Source organism: Natrix helvetica, assembly GCF_964273705.1.
Source record: "Natrix helvetica genome assembly, chromosome: 2".
Taxonomy (NCBI): domain Eukaryota; kingdom Metazoa; phylum Chordata; class Lepidosauria; order Squamata; family Natricidae; genus Natrix; species Natrix helvetica.
Genome location: NC_138552.1, coordinates 291,816,097 through 291,838,264, shown reverse-complemented (window position 1 = coordinate 291,838,264; position 22,168 = coordinate 291,816,097). Strand labels below are relative to the sequence as shown.

Below are 22,168 nucleotides of genomic sequence, written 5' to 3'. Positions count from 1 at the left end.
AGAACTTCCAAAAGGCACCTGTATAAACAACTTGTGCACTTCCTACTATCACTGTCAGTAAACAAGCTGAAAGAACCTTGAATCTCAAGTGATCAAAGAGAAAGAAGAAAAAACAATGTATCCAGCCTCCAGCCTCTAAGTGGCAGTGTAACTGTTTTTCCTCCTGTTGTTACAACCCTCTTTAATCCTTCTTATTTTCTTCTTTATATTCCAAGCAGTTCGATACACTTTCTCTTTCCGCTTTCTTCCCGTTCAGGAGCTGTCCCAACTTCAGCAGCTTCATTAGCTGTGTTTCTATCGCCGGAAAAAAAGGCTATTCCTGGATCTTTCAGGGACTTTGCAGTGTCCCTGAGATCGACAAGAGGTACCCCTCTCAATCACCATCTCTGCGGGACAGTTTAGGTCTGAATGGACCATCCAGCGGCAGGAATTCGACTGCGATCTCGGGACACCAAGCTCACATGTTGTGCCGTCGCGATGTCAGCTCTCTTCTGAGGATGTTGATTGTTGATGAGGTGCTTTTGGATGATTTTTAGCTTTTCGGTTGTGTTCTGACCGAGGCTTCCAGAAAGCATGAAGCAAACTCCTTGTCCCAACAAAAAAACCCTTTTATTAATTGACTGTGAATTCTGCTCATTCACATCCAGCAAAGTCTTTCAAAGGAGGATTTACAGTCACAGACCTTATCTGGTTTGGAGAGCTGACAGGCCAATATGGCAAGGAGTCTCAGAGAGTCATGAACCAATTAAGAACTAATTGTCTCCTGCAAACTCCACTCCCCTTTCGCTTCTCTTTTATTTCCTCTGGGAGAGCCATTCATTGTCCACCTGTGGCCTTACTCCCGTCGACCCCTGTTCTTTAGCTGCTCCCTTCGTCTGGCAACTCTGCGCATGCGCACACTGGGAACAGGCTACAGCTGTTCTTCTGCCCCACTGATGTCTGACTTTGAAGGCAGCTGATAACTGTCAGATGGCCCTGGCCCCCTCTCTGCCTCCGACAGAGCCCTCTTCAGAGCCTTCCCCAGACTCCAGGACTGGCCCATCTTCCTCCCCAACCTCCTCACTGTCCGAATCTGCTGCCAGCTCCTCTGGCTACAACAGATTGTCTCTTTTGGATAGTATGAAGATCTTGATAATGACATTATCTCGTTTGGTAAAGAAACGTCTTCAAGAAAACCACCAAGGACCCCATAGTTCAACCCTGAGCTACACACATTATCTGTGGCCAGGGAAAGAAATAAGTAAATTAGTTACTTCCCATCTTCATCACAAGTTACAAAAGGACTTACCACCATACCCCGAACCCTCAGCGCCTGGGAAGGGTTCATTTTGCAAAGGTGACGCAACACATCGGTTCTGCGGCGGCCTCCAAAACTCTCCTCGTCTTGCCTCTCACCATTCTTAATCAAGCCCCTGCATACTGGAATCCACCAATTAAAAAAAACAAAACCAAATTTTCAACTCAGTGTCAGCGTTCCAAGTAATGCACCCACTGAAAGCAGAACTCCGAGGCAGGTAGATTCCTCAAAGAACAATTTATTGGATATATCATACTGGCACAAGTTGTGAAAACCAACTCTGAGCGTTCCAGCGTTTTTCACCTAATCCAAAAGCGAAAGTTCCTCCTTCCCCTCAGGTCATCTGGCACATTGTCCAATAGTGGTGCTAGCAGGTTGCCTGCTTACTCTACTCCTCTTCTCAGCCACCTGTTGCAATGACCTTGGTTCCCACAAGAAAACTTTTTATTTTGACGGCCAAGCCGAGCTATCTAAAATCCCCCCCCCCTACCTTTATCCCCCCTTCTCTTTGTGGCAACCATGAAGTCTCAAAGATGGCCTCAGCCAGGTTTGCTTCAGGGTTGACACTCAGTGTACCTTCAGGTTGCAAAAACAGTGGTGGGAGTGTAATGACCCCGGCTAAGTAACTCGAGCAAATCAGAATTCTGAGGCTAAGTTCTCTAAGAACTTCTTTATTGGGTACACAGGTCACGTTGGCTGGTTAGGTTAATTGGCGGGGTCAATTAGAGACTCCTCCCCGTCTGTATCCACTACCTGTAGAGATGACCTTGGTTCCCACGAGAAAGTGCTGTGTTTTGTCTAGCAACATATTTCATCCTCCTTCCCCCCTGTGTGGCAACTGAGGAATAGAAAAATGGCTTCTGCCATGTTCGATGCAAAGTTGACACAGAATACATGCAACTTGCCAGCTCATCCTGACCTAAAAGTCCAAGCTTACCCAGGATTCAGAAAACAATTTAGGGCAATTGAAGTGATAGAATTGTCAAGCTGGGGGCCACATTCTCATTCCAAAGTAAGTTTACAATTTTCAGGAATTATTGATGAAGTGAATTACATTCTTCCTTGCTTCCTGTCTTTTGAAACATACACAGGTAGTCCTCGACTTACAAACCGTTCATTTAGTGACCGTTCAAAATTACTCTGAGACATGTGACTTATGACCGTTTTTCATTGTTATGACCTATGCAGCATCCCCCATGGGTGACTGGATCAAAATTCAGACGCTTGGCGGCTGGTTCATATTTATGACCTTTGCTTTGCGACCTTCTGACAAGCGAAGTCAATGGGGAAGCCCGATTCACTTAACAACCAGATTACTAACTTATCAACTGTGGGGATTCACTTTACAACTGCGGAAAGAAAAGGTCGTAAAATGGGGCAAAACTCACGTCATGTAGCCAAAACAAAAAAAAATTCCCCTCCCCCCCCTTAAGTCACTGGTCACTCTGTCCAATCCAGGTACTGGCTGGTTGCTGGGTTACCGATTGCTGGGTTACCGGCTCCTCCTTAGGCTAGCCACCTGTGAGAATGTCCTTGGTTCCCAGAGGAAAACTTCATGGTTTTGGCTACAAAACCCCATCTCACTATTTCCCCTCTCGCACTGCTGTGTGGCAACCCGGAAGTCTCCAAAATGGCTTCAGCCAGGCTCACTTCAGGGTGGACAACTCACTTGACAAATGCGTCACATAACAACAGAAATTTGGGACTCAATGGTGGTCGTAGCTCGAGGACTAGATGTACAATGTTTTTCAGTCAATTTACAGTCCATACACAGCATTCAAGACATAAAGGTAAAGGTTCCCCTTGCAGATATGTGCTAGTCGTTCCCGACTCTAGGGGGCGGTGCTCATCTCCGTTTCAAAGCCGAAGAGCCAGCGCTATCCGAAGACATCTCCCTGGTCATGTGGCCGGCATGACTAAACGCCAAAGGCACACGGAACACTGTTGCCTTCCCACCAAAGGTGGTTCCTATTTTTCTACTTGCATTTTTTACGTGCTTTCGAACTGCTAAGTTGGCAAAAGCTGGGACAAGTAATGGGAGCTCACTGCGTTACACAGCGCTAGGGATTCGAACCACTCAACTGCCGACCTTTCTGATCGACAAGCTCAGCATCTTAGCCACTGAGCCACCTCATCCTTTACAATATATCAAGACATATATTGAATGCAATAAATATGCTCAGTTCCTACTCAGCCATTTGGCTACTTTCCTTACCCTTTTAATGCTTCTGTTGAAAAATGTGCTCCTTCAAAAGCTTCTCCTGTGCCTTTGCAACACACAGGAACACACAAAAATCACTGCCAACAAAGTATTCAGGAGTGTAACATACCTTCGCTAAAACTGTCGGGGACATTGGCGACTAAAAGGCAGAGGAACCAAGCGCCATTCTTCATGTGGAGCAAAGCTTCAGCCACATCGACGATGGGCAACAGCGAAGGAAGTTCTGAACACAGAGAGTCCAAAGGTTGTTTATTCGTCTTAAAATAAGGCGCACTCTTCAGCATAATGTTTAAAATACAAAATACAAGATTAACAGATGTACAGGTTAAAAACAGGTTCTTGCCCAGAAAGTAGCAGCATTCAACAAGTTCAAAAGAAAGCTAGGGATAAATGCTTTTACATTAGGACAACTATTAGCAATAGCACTTAAGACTTATATACCGCTTTACAGTGCTTTTACAGCCTTCTCTAAGAGAAACACACACACACACACCTGCTTGCAAAATGCAAAGGACATCTGCCGCTTCTTCCAAATAAACTGGGCTCTCAAACAGCTCTGGGGATTTGAAAAAAAATTCGCCGGTGGAGTCTGCCACCTGTTCGGAGAGAAGGGCTTGTCTTTGAAAATGAAAAGCAACGCAAGCTGGAAGGAAGGGAGGGAGGAGAGAAAAGACAGGGAAAGAAAAAAAGAGAGGAAAGAAAGGAAGGAAGGAGAGAAAAGCGGAAAGAAGAAAGAAAAGAAAGAAAGAGAAAGAGAGAGAGAAAAAAAGGAAGAAAAGGAGAAAAGAGGAAGAAAAGAAAAAAGAAAGAAAAGAAAGAAGAATGAGAAAGAAAGAAAGAGAGAAAGGAAGGAAAGAAAAGAAAGAAAGAAGAATAAGAGAAAGAAAGAGAGAGAGAGAAAAAAAGGAAATTCAGAAGAGGAAGGAAAGAAGAAAGAAAGAAAGAAAGAAAGAAAGAAAGAAAGAAAGAAAGAAAGAAAGAAAGATAAAGAGCGAGAGAAAGAGAAGGAGAAGAGAGAAAGAAAAAGGAAGAAAAGGAGAAGAGGAAGGAAAGAAAAAAGAAAGAAAAGAAAGGAAAGGAAAGAAGAATGAGAAAGAAAGAGAGAGAGAAAGGAAGGAAAGAAAGAAAGAAAAGAGGAAGAAAGAAAGAAAACAGAAAGAAAAGAAAGAGAAAGGAAGGAAAGAATAGAGGAAGGAAAAAAGGAAGAAAGAAAGAAAGGAAAGGAAGGAAGGAAAGAAAAGAAAAAGGAGAGAAGAAAAGAAAAAGAAGAATGAGAAGGAAAGAGAGAAAGAAAAAAGAAGAGGAAGGAAAGAAGAAAGAAAGAAAGAAAGAAAGAAAGAAAGAAAGAAAGAAAGAAAGAAAGAAAGAAAGAAAAGAAAAATAGGGAAGGAGGGAGGGAGGGGGGAAGGAAGGAAAACCGACAGCTTTAAGCATCCCGAAAAGGGAGGCGACCTTATCAGGAAGGACCGAAGGAAAACATTCACCTTATTCATAATTGCCAGCAGCTCACTCAGCACGAGACGGAGCCGCCGGGGGGAATCGCTGTGTTCAAACTCCAGAGTCAGGCCGTGCTGCAGCTGGGACACCAAAATGCTCTCTCCGCTGCCTCCGCCAAGCTTATGTCTAAGAAGGGAAGAACAGAAAAGCTGCCTTTCCCCATCCCTTATAGCACTTTTTCAACAACAACAAAAATGTCGCGAGGAAACCAAAACCGTGGGAGCCTTACCTGAGCTGTTGCTCCTTGTTCGCATCCTGTTCCAGAGCGTGAAAATCCACAGAGAGCAAAGCGACAATGGAGTTTACGGCTTCGACCCCCGAAAGCAGGCGGAGGATGAGTTTCTTGTCCTGGGCCCAACTCTGGCTCTGGTCGGCTGGGGCGCACAAGGCCATGCGCACCAAGCAAGGCAGCAGCAACCGGAGCTCCGGGTCGCTCAATGCCGCCAAACGCACCACATCCACCTTCTGCATGGCTTCGAAGGCGTAGGGACTGACAAACTGAAGGGCTGCGCATTCCGCCATTTTTGCCAGGAGGGTCCTGAAAACCACAACCAACGAAGAGTTTGGGAAATCAAATAGACGCACGCATGCACACACAAACACACGCAGGGCAAATACTGATTAAGGAGAATATTTGTAGCTCAAGATTGAAATGAAAGTCCTTGGCGCTCTCTCCAGCTGTATTCATGTAAATCCATGGCTTGACGTTTCAATGTTTGCATTTTGTTTGCATTGCTTTTATGATACTGTAAGCTGCTTCTAAGGAAGGAAAAGGAAGAGGAGAAGGAGGAGGAGGAGGAGGTGGAGGAGGAGGAGGAGGAGGAGGAGGAGGAGGAGGAGGAGGAGGAGGGGAAGGAGGAGGAGGAGGAGGGGAAGGAGGAGGAGGAGGAGGAGGAGGAGCAGGAGCAGGAGCAGGAGGAGGAGGAGGTATTTGGTTGATACCTAGGATGCTGGCAGCAACCCCTATCAACCATTAACACCAGTCAATGGTATTTATGATGCATTTTTGATTGCTCAGTTGCCTGAGTTTCATGTTTAATGAATAAAGTATAATGATGATAATGATAACATACATTTTAAGAAGATACTTGGCAGCCATACCATCAACACCAGTCAATGATACTTGTGATACATTTTTAAATGTTCGGTTGACTGAGTTTCATGTTTAATGAATAAAAGATAAAAATAATAACAATAACAACAACAATGCAGACAGATTGTCCTTTGGAACACAACATGCCAGACATCACAGTTGTCAAAAACCAAAGCGTACAATATACTGACATGGCTGTACCAGGAGACGCCAGAGTCGAAGAAAAAATCACGAGATATCGTGACCTGGCCATCGAAACTATGGATGATTATGGATGAAGCATGTAACAGTGATACCCATTGTCATTGGGGCACTTGTTACCATGGCCAAGAATTTTACAAAACACATCGAGAAACTGCCGCTTCCTGCAATAACACCAGCGGAACTGCGAAAAAACCTGCGCTACTCGGAACATCTTACATTTTAATACAATACAATAGCAGAGTTGGAAGGGGCCTTGGAGGTCTTCTAGTCTAACCCCCCGGTATATAGGAAACCCTATACCGTTTCAGACAAATGGCTATCCAACATCTTCTTAAAGACTTCCAGTGTTGGGGCATTCACAACTTCTGGAGGCAACTTCTGTTCCACTGATTAATTGTTCTAACTGTCAGGAAGTTTCTCCTCAGTTCTAAGTTGCTTCTCTCCTTGATTAGTTTCCACCCATTGCTTCTTGTTCTACCCTCAGGTGCCTTGGAGAATAGTTTGAGTCCCTCTTCTTTGTGGCAACTTCTGAGATATTGGAACACTGCTATCACGTCTCCCCTAAGTACCTTTAAGAAGGTACTTGGTTGATACCTAGGATGTTGGCAGCAACCCGTATCAACCATCAGCACCAGTCAATGATATTTGTGTTACATTTTTAAATGTTCAGTTGCCTGAGTTTCATATTTAATGACTAAAAGAGGAGGAGGAGGAGGAGGAGGAGGAGGGGAAGGAGAAAGGAGCAGCAGTAGTAGTAGTTGTGGATTCATTGCGTAGCTGTTAAATTACATAACAGCAATTCCAGGGTCACCATTCCTTTCTTGAAATTTATCCTGGGTGAGAGATCCTTGGTGCTCTCTTGATTGCTTTCTTTCAGACGTTTCATGACCCAAAGTAGGTAACATCATCAGCGCTGGTAAGGAATGGGCTTTGCTCTCAATTTATATTCTGGTAGCTTTCCCAAATGAGCATAGATCAGGGGTGTCCAAACTTGGGAACTTTAAGATTTGTGGACTTCAACTCCCAGAATTCCCCAGCCAGCCATGCTGGCTGGGGAATTCTGGGAGTTGAAGTCCACAAGTCTTAAAGTTCCCAAGTTTGGACACCCCTGGCATAGATGAACCAAAATTAACAGCAAACCAACAGTCCAGAAGTAAACAATACTCCAATCAAAGAACTGCCAAACAAGCCAACGGCAAACAGCCCAATCAGAGAATCTCTAAGACCGGCCCCACCAACACTGAGAGGGCAAGCCTTAGTTCTAGGCTGCTTCTCTCCTTGATTAGTTTCCATCCATTGTTTCTTGTCTTGCCTTCTGGTGCTTTGGAGAATAATTTGACTCTTGTGGCAGCCCATCAAATACAGGTAGTCTTCGACTTACAAGTTCACCGGTTTAGTGACCGTCTGAAGTTACAATGGCATTGAAAACAGTGACGTTTTCACACTGAGGACCGGTGCAGCACATACACACACACACACACCATGGTCACCTGATCAAAGTTCGGACGCTTAGTGACTCTTAGTGACTCTTATTGATGATGGTTGCCAAGCCCCGGGGTCATGTGATCCCCTATTCTGACAAGTAAAATCAACAGGGAAGCCAGATTCACTTAACAACCGTGTTCACTAACTCAACAACTGCAGTGATTCACTTAACAAGTGTGGCAAGAAAGGCCGTACAATGGGAGAAAGCTCACTCAATGTCTTGCTTAGCAACAGAAATGTTGGGCTCAATTGTGGTTGTAAGTTGAGGACTACCTGTATTGGAAGACTGCTATCATGTCTCCCTTAGTCCTTCTTTTCATTAAACCAGACATACCCAGTTCCTGCAACCGTTCTTTATATATGTTTTAGCCTCCAGTCCCCTAATCCTCTTTGTTGCTCTTCTCTGCACTCTTTCTAGAGTCTCCACATCTTTTTCTTTTAAAATCAGAACGGCAGATATAAATTAAAATACATCCTCAACCAGGGAAGGTCCCTGCAGGAACTGGAGCCAGTCCCTCTTTCTCTCTCTCATCTCTCTCTCTCTTCCATTTCTCTTTCTCCCTCCTCTCTTTCTCTCTCTCCTCTCTCTCTCTCTCACTCTCCTCTCTCTCTTTCTCACTCTTTCTCCCCCTCTCTCCCTCTTTCTCTATTTCATCTCTCCCTCTTTCCTCTCTCTCTCTCCTCTTTCTCTCTCTCTCTCTCCTCTCTTTCTCTCACTCACTCTTTCTTTTCTCTCTCCTCTCTCTCCTCTCTCACTCACTGTCTCCTTTCTCTCTCCTCTCTCTTTCTCTCTCCACTCTCTTTCCCTCTCCACTCTCTTTCTCTCTTCTCTCTCTCTCACTTTCTCCCTTTCTCTCTTTTTCTCTCTGTCACTTTCAATCTCCTCTTTCTCACTTTCTCTCCTCTCTCTCTTCCTCTTCTCTCACTTTCTCACTCTTTCTCCCTTTCTCTCTCCTCTCTTTCTCTCTCTCTCCCTCACTCACTTTCTCTCTCCTCTCTCTTCCTCTCTTTTCTCTTTCTCTCTCCTCTTTCTCACTCTTTCTCCCTTTCTCTCTCCTCTCTCTCTTTTTTTCTCTCTCTCAGCCCGACCTACCTCAGAGGGTTGTTGTGCGGGGAAATGAGCAGGAGGCAGTGCTATGGAAACCCCCTTGAGGGCGCCTGAAGGAAAGGAAAGCGGGATATTAAACCTAAAAGACAGACGCGGGAGAAAGCAAGAAGGAGAGCCAGGGCCGCCCTCCCAGGGGAAGCTCCACTTCCCCGCCCGCCATAAGAACGGGGCTCCTTCGCGGCGAGGAAACGCTTCGCATCCACCCGCTCTCTACAAAGCGAAACCGCCAGGGAAGCTCTACTTCCGGGTTAAAGCAATTGTACTTCCGCTAAAGGGGAGGCAATGGCTCCAAAGGCAGGGGAAATGTCACTTCCGGCGAGGAGGGAGGGGGGGGAAACACGTAGCTCCACCCCCGTAAGGGAGGAAGTCGTTCCTTACTGGCCTCACTACCGCCCTCAAATTGACGGAAGTTTACTAGTGATGAATGTTGGAGCTCACAGAAGCGTTGTTGTTTGTTATTGTTACATGTACCTACGTTGTACTGCGTGTTGGACGCCGCGTGTGTTTTGTTGGGTGGTTTTATATGCTTTTGTTCTCCCTTTTATTACTGATCTTGAACCAGCCAGGTTTCGAAGAGAAGAGAAGAGAATAAATTTATTGAGAATGGAAGGGAAGGGAAAAGAAGAAAAGAGGAGAGAAAATAGAAGAGAATGAATTTATTGAGAAGGGAAGGGGATAAATTTATTGAGAATGGAAGGGAAGGGAAGGGAAAAGAAGAGAAGAAAAGAGGAGAAAAAATAGAATAGAATAAATTTATTGAGAATGAAAGGGAAGAGAAGAGAATAAATTTATTGGGAAGGGAAGAAAAGAGAGAGAATAGAATAGAATAGAATAGAATAGAATAGAATAGAATAGAAAATTGAATTTAATTGAATTCTTTATTGGCCAAGTGTGATTCGACACACAAGGAATTTGTCTTTGGTGCATATGCTCTCAGTGTACATAAAAAGACAAGATACATTCATCGGGGATTAGGGAAGAAGCAACAGATGGAAGCTAATCAAGGAGAGAAGCAACCTAGAACTAAGGAGAAAGTTCCTGAGTGAGAAAAATTAACCAAGGGAACGACTTGCCTCCAGAAGTTATGAATGCTTCAATATTGGAGGTTTTCAAGAAGAGATTGGATAACAATTTGTCTGGAATGATATAGGGTTCCCTGCTTGAGCATGGGGTTGGACTAGAAGGCCTCCAAGGTCCCTTCCAACTCTTCCAACTCTGCTATTCTCTAAGATAGGCGATGTACAAATGTTTTAAATCATGGGTACTCACTAGTTGTAACTTAGACCTGTGGACTTTAATTCCCAGAATTCCACAGTTTTAAAGTTGCCAAGGTCAGATATATCTGCTTAAATAAATTGATTTTTTTTAAATCTGGGTGGGGCTACTTATATTTCTAACCTCAATATCTGGAAGGCTTTATGGATTGCCAGAAATCGGTGGAAACCGTAGGAATATTGGTGGGTTTTAGGTTGCTGTGAAACTTAACAAGATGAAATCCTTAATACCTGGAATATCGGTTATAGGGGGGGAGGAGGGGGGGAATTAATGGAAAGTCTTTTATATTTTGTATTAAATTTCAAATATTTCAAACTAAAGCGCTAATGGTTCCTTTAGTCTGCAATTTTTCTGGAAATCCGTTCCTATCCCCTCATGGTTGGGCTGAACGCCCTTCAAATGGTGTGGGAGTATAAATGGATTTCCAGAAAAATTGCACAGTACAGGAACTATTTGTCAGCGTTCCAAATATCATCCAAAATTAAATCAGAGTCCAAGGCAGAACTTTCCTCAAGCTTTCAATTTATTAAGAGAGACATGTTGGCACATCTGTGGAAAACCCAAATCTGAAAGCTTCCCGGGGTTTCCCACCCAGTTGAAAGTTCATGATCTTGCCCCCACACCCGCAACTCCATCACATGGTCCACTCTTCCACTGCCACGTTGGCATTTCCACCCATCTAGTTCTGGTCAGGTGCAGAGGTGCAGAGACAAAGAATGACCTTGGGCTTCTAGAAAGGAATTTTGTTTTGGCTACATAACATTCTACTCCTTACTATTCCCCCTCCTAATTCCCCACTAATGAAAAAGCATAGTAAAATAATAGAGAGTGTGGCAGGCCAAAGATCCTAAAAGGAACCAGCTGCAGGCTTGACACTATTTGCTCTTCAGTTTGAGATGCACACGACACAGACTCAATCCCAACAACAGCCTGCGCCTGTCTTCAACAGGGAAGGGACGCAGGGCAGAGAAAAACATCCTGCAGCTAAGGCTCCACAGCCATTTGCACTACTCAGGTGTCCCCTGAGGACACAAATAAACCTCCAAGTGGCCTCTATGACTCATTGAAAGGATGCAAATGACCAGCGGTCTGCAAGGAGTATAAATCCTTCCATTCCTCACCGGGTCAGAGCTGAAAAAGCTTCTTGGATGAGAAGCAAAATATCTTCAAAAGAATCAAACAAGGAAGTCCAGTTGCCTCCTGAAAAAGCACCTTTGGATGACCATGGATGACCATGACTTGAGTGACTGAGAATCTCTACAGACTTTTAGCTATACAATTTGGGATGAACACCGCTGGTGCGTTTCTACCGGTTCGGCTGAACCAGTAGTGGTTTGCCAGCCTGCGTCGCTAGAGCGGCTCCGACTGAGCCGCTCCTTCTTCTTCTCACTGCCTCCAGAGTCTTCGTGGCTCCAATGGCTTCCACTTCTCCTCCGGACGGCAGCAGGCGACGAGGCTTGGCTTTTGCCACCCCCTCCACCGGAGCTGGTGTTGCGGGGCCCTCAGGCTGCAGCTGGCGCGGAAGCGCTTAGGCAGCCAGGCAAAAGGGCGCAAAACCGAGGCAGAAGAGGCAAGGTAAGCTTGCTTAAGGAAAAAAAAATTCTAACTAACTACAAAAACTCTATCTAAAATTACTGGAGAGTCACTGTATAGCTCCTGTTAGGCTGAAGACTGAGGTTGATTTGGGGAGTCACCAGGAGGAGCAGAGGGAGTGTCCTCAGATTACCTCAGTCTCCAGGCAATTGGGCCGTAACAATACCCATACAATGACTCCTCCCACACCCCACCTCGGAGACCCAGGCATGCCATGCCTCCAAACTGGTTCATTGATCGGCACGGCATGTTAGTTTTTCATTTTTTAATGGTCTGCGCATGCGTAGACCTATCTATGGGCAAAACAGGAAGTAACCCACCCCTAATGAGCACCCTTTGAATGGTGAGGGAGTATAAATGGATTTCCAGAAAAATCACAGACTACAGGAACCAGGAGCACTGCTCAGGTTACCCTGAGAACATAGATGTACCTCCAAGCGGCCTCAACGACTCTCTAACAGGTTGCAAATGACCAGCTGTCTGCAAGGAATATAAATCCTTCCATTACTCACCATCCGGTCAGAGCTGAAGAAGCTTCTTGGATGAGAAGTGAAATGCCTTCCAAAGGATAAAACAAGGAAGTCCAGTTTCCTCCTGAGAAAACACCTTTGGGGAGAACCGAAACTATGTGATGTTCACAGAGGATTAGTCAGTAGGAGCTGCGCCTGGCTATCTTGTGAGGCTTCTAAAGCTGAGCAGACTTGGTTTAATACCTAGAAAAGGTACTAAGGGGTACTAAGCAAATAAATTGTCCCAAGGGGTGATGATACAGGTCCTCAACTTGTGATTATGATTGTGCTGTGGCTCCCCCAGTGGCCAGTGGAGCTGGCAGCAGATTCGGACAGTGAGGAGGTTGGGGAGGAACATGGGCCAGTCCTGAAGTCTGGGGAAGGCTCTGAGGAGGGCTCTGTGTCGGAGACAGAGATGGGGCCAGGGCCGTATGCCAACTATCAGCTGCCTTCAGAGTCAGACATCAGTGAGGCAGAAGAACAGCTGGAGCCTGTTCCCAGTGTGCGCATGCACAGATTTGCCAGAGGAAGGGAACAGCTAAAGAACAGGGGTCGACTTGGGAGTAAGGCCACAGGTGGATGATGAATGGCCCCTCCCAGAGGAAATAAAAGAGGAGCGAAAGGGGAGAGGAGTTTGTATGAGACAATTAGTTCGCTTAATGGGTTCATGTCTCTCCGAGACTCCTTGCCAAGTTTTGCACACATTGGCCTGGCAGCTCTCCAAGCCAGATAAGGTCTGTGACTGTAAATCCTCCTTTGAAAGACTTTGCCGGCTGTGAATGAGCAGAACTCACAGTCAATTAATAAAAGGGGGTTTTGTTGGTACAAGGAGTTTGCTTCATGCTCTTGGGAAGCATAGGTCAAAACGGATTGGGACCACTGCTAAGCAAGGCGGTTGTTAAATGAATCCCGCCTGATTTTACAACCTTTTTGTCGTTTTAAGGTCAGACGTTCCTGAAATCAAGCCATGTGAACATCAAGGAAGACTTCATGAATAATTTATTCCATTTGAATTTTAATTCTTAAAAGTATAGAAACCGTTTTCCATTTTCTGAATCACAATTTGTACAAGTTGGCATTCTGCAACAACACTTTATTCCTAATTTCTTTTCTTTAAAAAAAAAATCATCCCATTTACCATGTTCAATGAAGATTTGAAGCATTAAATACTGGAGCGGGGGGGGGGGGGGGGGGAGAAGCATTAAATGATACTGACATAGAATTCTCCACCCATCCCGTTAAGGTGATCCAGCTTTTCTTTAAAATAAAAAAACAAAACAAAACAGCTGTGAAACTTAACATTTCCAGGAACTGTGCTTCTTTTCATGCCAAAATTCTCAGCTCCGGTTTATTTAAAAAAACCTACTAGTTGTCAACATTTTCTTGAAAGTTTGATTCCAAGGAATTCATTTTCTTCCACTGAAACATTCCTCGCATAGCAACAAGTGCAAACTAATATTTCCTGCAAGTTATTGAGGGACTTCATTTCATTGAAGACAGACGCTATTTTTAAGCTCACAGTCAACTAAGGAGAAATTTCCTGACAGCGAGGACAATTAATCAGTTGAACAATTTGCCTCCAGAAGTTGTAAATGCTCCAACACTGGAAGATTTTAAGATGTTGGATAACCATTTGTCTGAAATGGTATAGGGTTTCCTGTCTAAGCAGGGGGTTGGACTAGAAGACCTCCAAGGTCCCTTCCTGTTATTCTATTCTATTCCTTGAAATTCACTTGGAGGGACATTTTTTTTATTGTTCTTCTCCCAAATTACTCTCTCTCCCCTGGGGTTTTGAAGTCCTAGGAGGAGGCTGGGGTGGAAAAACCCATTCTGCTACTACCTAAAAGGGCAGGCGCTATGTATAAAATTCAATCAATTGGACCATCTTGAGAAATCCAGTCCAAAGACGTCTCTAGCAGAATGTCATTGGTTGAGGAACCTTGCAAAATATTAATAGAATAATATGCAAATATTAATAGAATAATACGCAATGCCACAGGACTGCCATGCTGGAACAGAAAATATTAATAGAATTAATTATTAATAGAACAATATGCAATGCCACAGGACTGCTGTGTTGTAACAGAAAACCGTCAGCTGCAACTTTTGAACAAGTTTATATTTGAACATGTTCGAATACAGGGAGTCCTCGACTTAGAACTGTCTGTTTAGTGACCAAAGTTACAATGGCACTGATATAAGGTGACTTGTGTTCATTTTTCACATTTAACGACCGTTGACAGCATCCCAGGAGTCACATGATCAAAACTTAAGACGCTCGACAATTGGCATGTATTTATGATGGTTGCAGTTTCCCGGGGACATACCAATAACCCAAAGCAACAAATATGCCTTTATATTCCTTCCTCCTCCTATTTCCCCCCCCCCCCCGCCATGGGTTGAGCTGAGGGGGGGGGGGGCTGGCCCAAAGTCACCCAACTGGCTTCCATGCCTAAGGTGAGACTAGAACTCACTGTCTCCTGGTGAGTGGCCCAAAGTCATCCAGCTGGCTTTCATGTCTGAGGCAGGACTAGAATTCACCATCTCCTAGGGATTGGCCCAGAGTCACTCAGCCCAGTTATAATCTACCAGGTGCCTTAACCACTGACTAGAGCAGGGAGGGAGGGAGGAAGGGAGAGAGGGAGGGAGGAAAGAAGGAAGATGGATAGAGAGAAAGAGAAGGGGGAGAGGGACAGAAAGAAAGGAGAAGGGAGGAAGGAAGGAAGATGGCTAGAGGGAAAGAGAAGGAGGAGAGGGACAGAGAAAGAAAGGAGAGGGGAGGAAGGAAGGAAGATGGCTAGAGGGAAAGAGAAGAAGAGGGACAGAGAAAGAAAGGAGAGGGGAGAGAGGGAGGGAGAGAGGGAGGAAGGAAGATAGCTAGAAGGAAAGAGAAGGAGAGGGACAGAGAAAGAAAGAGGGACAGAGAGGAAAAAGATGGAGGAAGGAAGGATGGAACGGAAGAAGATGGATAGAGGGAAAGAGAAGGGGGAGAGGGACAGAGAAAGAAAGGAGAGGGGAGGGAGGAAGGAAGGAAGATGGCTAGAGGGAAAGAGAAGGAGGAGAGGGACAGAGAAAGAAAGGAGAGGAAAAAGATGGAGGGAGGAAGGAAGGAAGGAAGGGTCTATTGATAGAAAGAGTTAGAGGTAGCAGTGAACAGTTTGTGGTTTTTTTACATCGGTTTTCATCACACGTGGACGCAACCGCTTAGTTAAAAGAAGATAAGCTTGAGAGTTTCCACTACAATGTGCAAACAACAAAGATTAAATCAAGGCATGGAGAGAGGTAGAGGTTGGGGTTGTTTTTTTTTTCCTTTTTTTTCAAGGAGACTGAACTTGCATTAATGGACTCGATTCTGAAAGCATCTAGTGAAAATCTATTTAAATGAATAACAAACGGCAGCCTTCCGAAATCAAAATCAACTTGTTTTCTTACAGCCGCAATGGCTTTTAGCATTTTTTTAAAAAGGGCTTGAGCTATGCTAACATTTCGACCTGAAAGGGAAAGGATTATGATAGAAGCGATTCCCACGTAATTCCGACCGCCCCAAGAGAAGTGTGATTAGTGACGAACACAAATGCTTGAAAATGAAAGTGACACAGTTTATTGAGGGCAAGGATTTCTTTTGTTTTTAGAAAAAAAGTGTCGCAATTTCATCAGATGACACAGATTCTGTCTTGGCTTAAAATGCACACAGGGGAAAAAAACATCAGAGGCCCTTGTAGTCAAAAAGCACATCCTCCTTCCTTCAAGAAACAGGGAAGGGAATCTGACAAAGCTTTAGTCTCGGCCCTCAACAGAAATACCAATAAAATAAAATAAAATAAAATAAAACAATTTATTATTATCATCTTCTTCTTTAAATTCTCACTACAAGTTAAACCACCTAACAATATCACTTTTTTATTTTAATATATTGCCATTATGTTAACTCTGCAAATGTGTGATATAAAATTGCTGTAAGACTTGGTACCTTTATTTTTTTTCTTCAATTTTATATAAACACAGTGAACTTCATTTACTGTACACGTATAATCTGCAACTACAGCTTAGCTGTAAATCTCCCACACACAAAGGTATGGACATTTCTATCCCGCCCCACCTTCCTATAGTCCCCATTAAACTGTACATCAAGACCAAATACAAATTTTTTGCGGTCCCTGTCCCTCCCCACCCGCTTACAAAAAAATAACACTCTAAAAGCAATCTACCGCAAGTTTTCAATTAAGACGATTACAGATATAATTTTAGACCAATTGCTTTAAAGCAAGAAGGCAGTATAAACCTTCTAGGAAATTTTTTTTTTTATAAAAGAGGTTAAGAAATATAAGACAATTTATACATTTAAAAACTTACAATAAATAAGAGATGCAGGCATTTTTTTGTTTTTGAATACTAGATACTATAATCCAATACAAGAACATTGCAATGTTCCAAAAACGTTCCGTAAATTAATATTATTTTTGTCGTTTCTCCCTCATTCATCTTTTTTTCTTTTAATGGTCTCCATGCTCATTCGTTTTCTTTAAAATATTTATTAACATGGCAGGGGCCTATGGCTCATAAACTCTTCACAAATACTGTGACAGGTTGATGGGCGGAAGGAGAATGGATACTTGGCTACTCAAAAGATGCATTATAATACATGTCGGCTGACCTGTTCACCACTTTGGCCAGTCAGATATACGCAATACACCAACAAAAAAAAAAAAAAAAAAGGAGAGAGGGGAACAAACAACGAGGTTACGTGCCTCCCACCGAAAGTCAGAATCCTTGAAACCAATGAAGGATGATTAACAGCCTCCCCCACTTCCCTCCATCACAAAAAAATGACGTTACAGAGAAGAATTAACTCGTGTCCTTGGGGTGGAATTCTGGTTTTTCCCTTTTTTTCGGTTGTTGTTGTCTGTTCTTCGTCTCGCTCGGTTTGGGATAAAGATCACAGCATGTTCATGATAAAGTTATACAACTGATTCAGCACCACAAAGTGAATTGGGAGACACGACCGCCGGTCCTGGGTCGCAGGGTCACAGGTGAGCCACGAGAGTGCATTGTACTGTTCCAACACAAACCTTGAGATGGAAACAAATCAAAACAGAGCGTTAAAGGGAGGGAGAAAGGGGGCTTTGGGGTTTTCAGAAAAGCTCAGCAGGTACAAAAAAATCCAGTGACTTAACTTCCAATCTCCACAAGCAAATTGAAGTTCTACAGATAAGAAGAAACTGAACATCCGTCAGGAGAAAAGAGAGATGCCCAGAGGATATAGATGGTCCTCGACTTATGACCACCTCTGAGCCCAAAAATTTCAATTACTAAGCAAGACAGTGGTTAAGTTAATTTTGCGCCATTTTTATGACTTTTCGTTAGCTACAAGGGTTAAGTGAATCATAGCAGTTGTTAAGTCACATGGTGGTCCTTTACAGGATGAAGAAACTAGGGAGAATTCCTTTTGGGTTGCTCGGTGTGGCCTCAAACCACAAAATGAGTGGCAAATTAACTTAATAATATTAAAAATCTGCCTATTCCGGACTCTTGGGAAGAACTTGATAGGGGTATAAAAATGCCAAATCCAGTCTGAACATCTGGTTGGAAGAAGAAGAAGAAGATGACGAAGAAGAAGAGGAGGAGGAGGAGGAGGAGGAGGAGGAGGAGGAGGAGAAGAGGAGAAGGGGGGAGGAAGGGGAAGATGCAGATGAAGGGGAAGGAGAAGGAGGAGGGGGAGAAGAAGAAGAAGAAGAAGAAGGGGGAGGAGGAAGAGGAAGATGAAGGGGAAGGAGGAGGAGGAGGAGGAGAAGAAGAGGAGGAGAAGAAGAGGAGGAGGAGGAAGATGCAGATGAAAGGGAAGGAGAAGGAACGGGAAGATGCAGATGAAGGGGAAGGAGAAGGAGGAGGGGAAGAAGAAGAAGAAGAAGAAGAAGAAGAAGAAGAAGGAGGAGGAGGAGGAGGAGGAGGAGGAGGAGGAGGAGGAGGAGGAGGAGGAAGGGAGGAGGAAGATGAAGGGGAAGGAGGAGGAGGAGAAGAGGAGGAGGAGGAGCTCTTCCTCCACCCCTATCCAGTTAAGGGCTCTTCTCTCTCTTATCTGACTTGGCTTTGTCTCTTGTCCCAGTCTCCCAAGGTCTATAGACTATATCAGGAGTCCTCAAACTTGGCAACTTAAGACTTGTGGACTTCAACTCCCAAAAGTTGAATAGCTGACTGGGGAATTCTGGGAGTTGAAGTTCACAAGTCTTAAAGTTGCCAAGGTTGGAGACCCCTGGCTTATATGGAAATAGAAAGGCAAAAAAAAAAAAAAAAAAACCAAGCCATTGGAAACTACTGACAGGTCAAAACAGAGAGGCGGCCAGTAGTGGAATCTTAAAATAATGAAAATGCATTTCTGCGATAGCAGCTCACACTTGCCCATGCAGGGAACAGGCCTACCTGAGGACATCGGAAGTTTGATTCGAGTCAAGAGGGTGGGAGTGTTTGCTGTGAAGTAGCTCGTCCGATTGCACTGAAGGCACGTGGAGGTGCAAAGAAGCCTTTGAGAAAAAGCCAAAGCCCAGAGTCAATGCTCAGTGTGAAGCTCATGTGATCCCTTACCCCCCCCCCCCCCAATTCAATCTGCATCGGATGCTCTATCCAGGGGACGAAATCTCGGAAGAGAAAATACTAGGGAGTGTAGCTTAAGGCCTCGGGAATAAGTGCCCTTGGTTCCCGCCACCTCCTAAGACTCCGGGATTACTATCTCTTCGGGCACAGAGTCAGGCAAAGCAGCAGTGAGCTGTACATTTCATGCACCTATTTTACAGGTATGTTGTAATATATAGAGAATACTTCTTTTCTACCTGCCATAATCAATATGTCTTCCTTTACTATCCTTTCTTTTCTCCATTCTCCTTTCCTTTCTTTCCATTCCCTACGTTGCCTCAATGTCCTTTCCTTTCCTACCTCTCCTTTCCTTTCTTTTCCTTCCTTCCCCTCCCCTTCTTTCCTTTCCTTTCCTCTTCCTCCCTTCTTTCCATTCCTTTTCCCCCCTTCCTTTCCTCCCCTCCCCTCTCCTCCCACCTTCCCTTCCCTTTTTTCTTTTCCTTCTTTTCCTTTCCTTTCCTCTCCTCCCTTTCCTTTCCATTCTCCTTTTTTCCCAAAGGTATTTTTCCGAAATGAAGGAGCTTTTTGGATGAGAAACAAAACCTTAAATATATATATATAAGGGTATGGCTAGCTGATGAGAGCTAATTAGCTCGAAATAGATCTATACTAGTCTCCCTTTATTTATTTATCAGTACAAATATAACATAGATATTTTGGAAAAGCCCTTTTGGCACAAACCTGACCGGGATGATTTAAGAATCTCCGTCGCCGCCCTTCTCTCCTTGCATTGCTTGCTTATTTTCCACATAAATCTTCGACAAACATCCCTCCTATCCCCGTGCGACGGGAGCTCCTTACCTTAAGAAACAGAGGACACTGATTTTGTGCTTGAGGACATGCCGACCAAAACCATTCAGGCAACGGACCTGCTTTAGCGGTGGAGACGAAGTAGCCGAGGGCCAACGGCTGCTGCAGAATGTTGGGGACTTCGTCGTGGGATTCGGTGGAGAGCAGCCGGTCTGTACCTTGACCCTGATACGAGCAACAGAGAAAAGTGGCATTTAGGATCAGCCTCAAAGGGATAGAATTCAGCAATTCAGTATTCTCTTTTAGCTAGGGATCATCTAGTGGCTCCTGGGGAGCTTACAAGCAAACCACGGAGAGCACTCGCGCGCACACCTTTCCTTACCCCTCCTGGCCACAGAGTCTATAACCATCAACAGCCTCATCGCCTAGAAATTTGTTAGATTCACCTTAGAAAGGAGTTAAGTTACTCACCATTATCCTATATTCTGCTGGTCAATTTCATCAGGCAATATGTGAGTTTAACTATCGCGTTTTTCGGAGCATAAGGCGCACCGGAGTATATGACGCCGGTAAGAGATATTGAAGAGGTAAATTTAAAAAAAAAAAAAAGTTTTTGCACTCTGCAGACCTCCCAAACCCTCTGCATGCCTTATTCTTTTGAGAAAAATGGGGCATGCAGAGAGTTTGCGAGGCCTGGGGGCAAAAACTAGCAAAAAACAGGCCTGTTTTTTTGCCAAAAAAATGGGGCATTCAGAGGGTTTCGGAGGCTTGTAGAATGCTCCTGGGGGCGGGGAGGGGGGGGGGCAAAAACGAACAAAAAACAGCCCGGTTTTCGCTTGTTTTTCCCCTCCCCAGGAGCATTTTGCAGGCCTCCCAAACCCTCTGCATGTCCATTTTTTGCGAAAAACGGGATGGGGTTTCAGGAGGCCAAAAATGCTTTATTCGGTGTATAAGACGCACCCAGATTTTCATCCTCCGAAAAATGGTGGTGGGATCCTTGCCAGTTTAACAATTGGTTTGGTGATCGCGTGCTTCACGATAGAAATAGCCCTCAGACTTATATGCTACTTCGCAGTGCTTCGCAGCCCTCCCTGAGCAGTTTTACAGTGTCAGCCTCTTGTCCCCACCCATCTGGGTCCTTATTTTAACTGATTCCAGAAGGATGGAAGTCTGAGTCAACTTCGATCAGGTCAAGATCGCACTCCTGACAGTGGGTAGAGTAAGCCTGCAATTCTGCATTCTAACCCATGCACCACCATGGCTCCTATTAAGTCAGGGGTGTCCAAACTTGGCAACTTTAAGATTTGTGGACTTCAACTCCCAGAATTCCCCAGCCAGTTGAAGTCCACAAGTCTTAAAGTTGCCAAGTTTGGACACCCCTGTATTAAGTATTAGGTATCTGATAATAGTTTCAGTCTTGAATTAATCTTAATATTAAAAGAAATCTATAATTGTATATTTGATGTTATAAGTCCGTCCGTCCGTCCCGCCCTCCCACAGACAAGCCTTTTGACGGGGATGGCCATAACGACACCATCAAAGACAAGCAAGGTTGTAAAATGGGGCAAAAACCCACTTAACAAATGTTTTGGCCTAGCAACAGAAATGCTGGGCCTCCATTGTGGTCATAAGTCAAGGACTCGCCCGTATGAATATATCCTTCCCATGCACAATCCCATAAATGTGTTATTACATTTTCCCTTATTCCCTCGTTCTCCAGAATAGTATTTGCTATTTGCTTGTGAGGAATGATAGTTCAACCTGCTGATAATTTTGATTGCTATTTTTGCCATTGTCTTCAGCTCTATATTTTCCTTTTAACATGCTACAGCAGGGGTGTCCAAACTTGGCAACTTTAAGACTTGTGGACTTCAACTCCCAGAATTCTGGGAGTTGAAGTCCACAAGTCTTAAAGTTGCCAAGTTTGGACACCCCTGTATTAAGTATTAGGTATCTGATAATAGTTTCAGTCTTGAATTAATCTTAATATTAAAAGAAATCTATAATTGTATATTTGATGTTATAAGTCCGTCCGTCCGTCCCGCCCTCCCACAGACAAGCCTTTTGACGGGGATGGCCATAACGACACCATCAAAGACAAGCAATAGCACTTAGACTTATCTACCGCTTTGCAGCCCTCTCTAAGCGGTTTACAGAGTAAGCCTCTTGCCCCCCTCCTCCCCCCCCCCACAATCTGGCTCCTCATTTTACCGACCTCGGAAGGATGGAAGGCTGAGTCAACCTTGAGCCGGTGAGACTCGAAGTGTCAAACTGCTGGCAGTTGACAAGTCGGCCGAAGTAGCCTCCAGAGAGCGGTGAGAATCGTTTTGCTTTAGCAGGCATCTGGTGACTAATTATTAATACTCTTGTTTGACTGAACCGCTCTAGGCTGCCAACTTTTTTATCCTGCTGATGTGGAATCACACACGTTATTTGTGTTTACGGTTCTGCAAACTTCTTAGTGCACTGTGCTTCTTTTTACAGGTAGTCCTTGAATTACAATAGTTTG

General features: G+C 44.3%; 2 protein-coding genes across 3 annotated transcripts in view; both read right to left on the bottom strand.

Moving 5' to 3' along the window:
• INTS2 (integrator complex subunit 2) overlaps positions 1-9,177 on the bottom strand; it is a 53,308-nt gene extending 44,131 nt beyond the window's left edge. Inside the window, exons 1-6 of the mRNA XM_081945391.1 lie at positions 8,891-9,177; positions 5,245-5,553; positions 5,003-5,141; positions 4,012-4,114; positions 3,628-3,741; positions 1,289-1,419 (exon numbers count right to left, since the gene is read on the bottom strand). Of these exons, the coding sequence (XP_081801517.1) occupies positions 1,289-1,419; positions 3,628-3,741; positions 4,012-4,114; positions 5,003-5,141; positions 5,245-5,537 (780 nt within the window). The 5' untranslated portion in view covers positions 5,538-5,553; positions 8,891-9,177. The remainder of the gene's footprint in view (positions 1-1,288; positions 1,420-3,627; positions 3,742-4,011; positions 4,115-5,002; positions 5,142-5,244; positions 5,554-8,890) is intronic.
• Positions 9,178-15,860: 6,683 nt separating this feature from the next.
• The window catches only part of MED13 (mediator complex subunit 13), a 176,794-nt gene continuing 170,486 nt past the window's right edge, over positions 15,861-22,168 (bottom strand). For both annotated transcript variants that reach the window (XM_081945361.1, XM_081945360.1), the window contains exons 28-30: positions 19,711-19,884; positions 18,700-18,800; positions 15,861-17,351 (exon numbers count right to left, since the gene is read on the bottom strand). In XM_081945361.1, the coding sequence (XP_081801487.1) occupies positions 17,219-17,351; positions 18,700-18,800; positions 19,711-19,884 (408 nt within the window). In that variant the 3' untranslated portion in view covers positions 15,861-17,218. The remainder of the gene's footprint in view (positions 17,352-18,699; positions 18,801-19,710; positions 19,885-22,168) is intronic.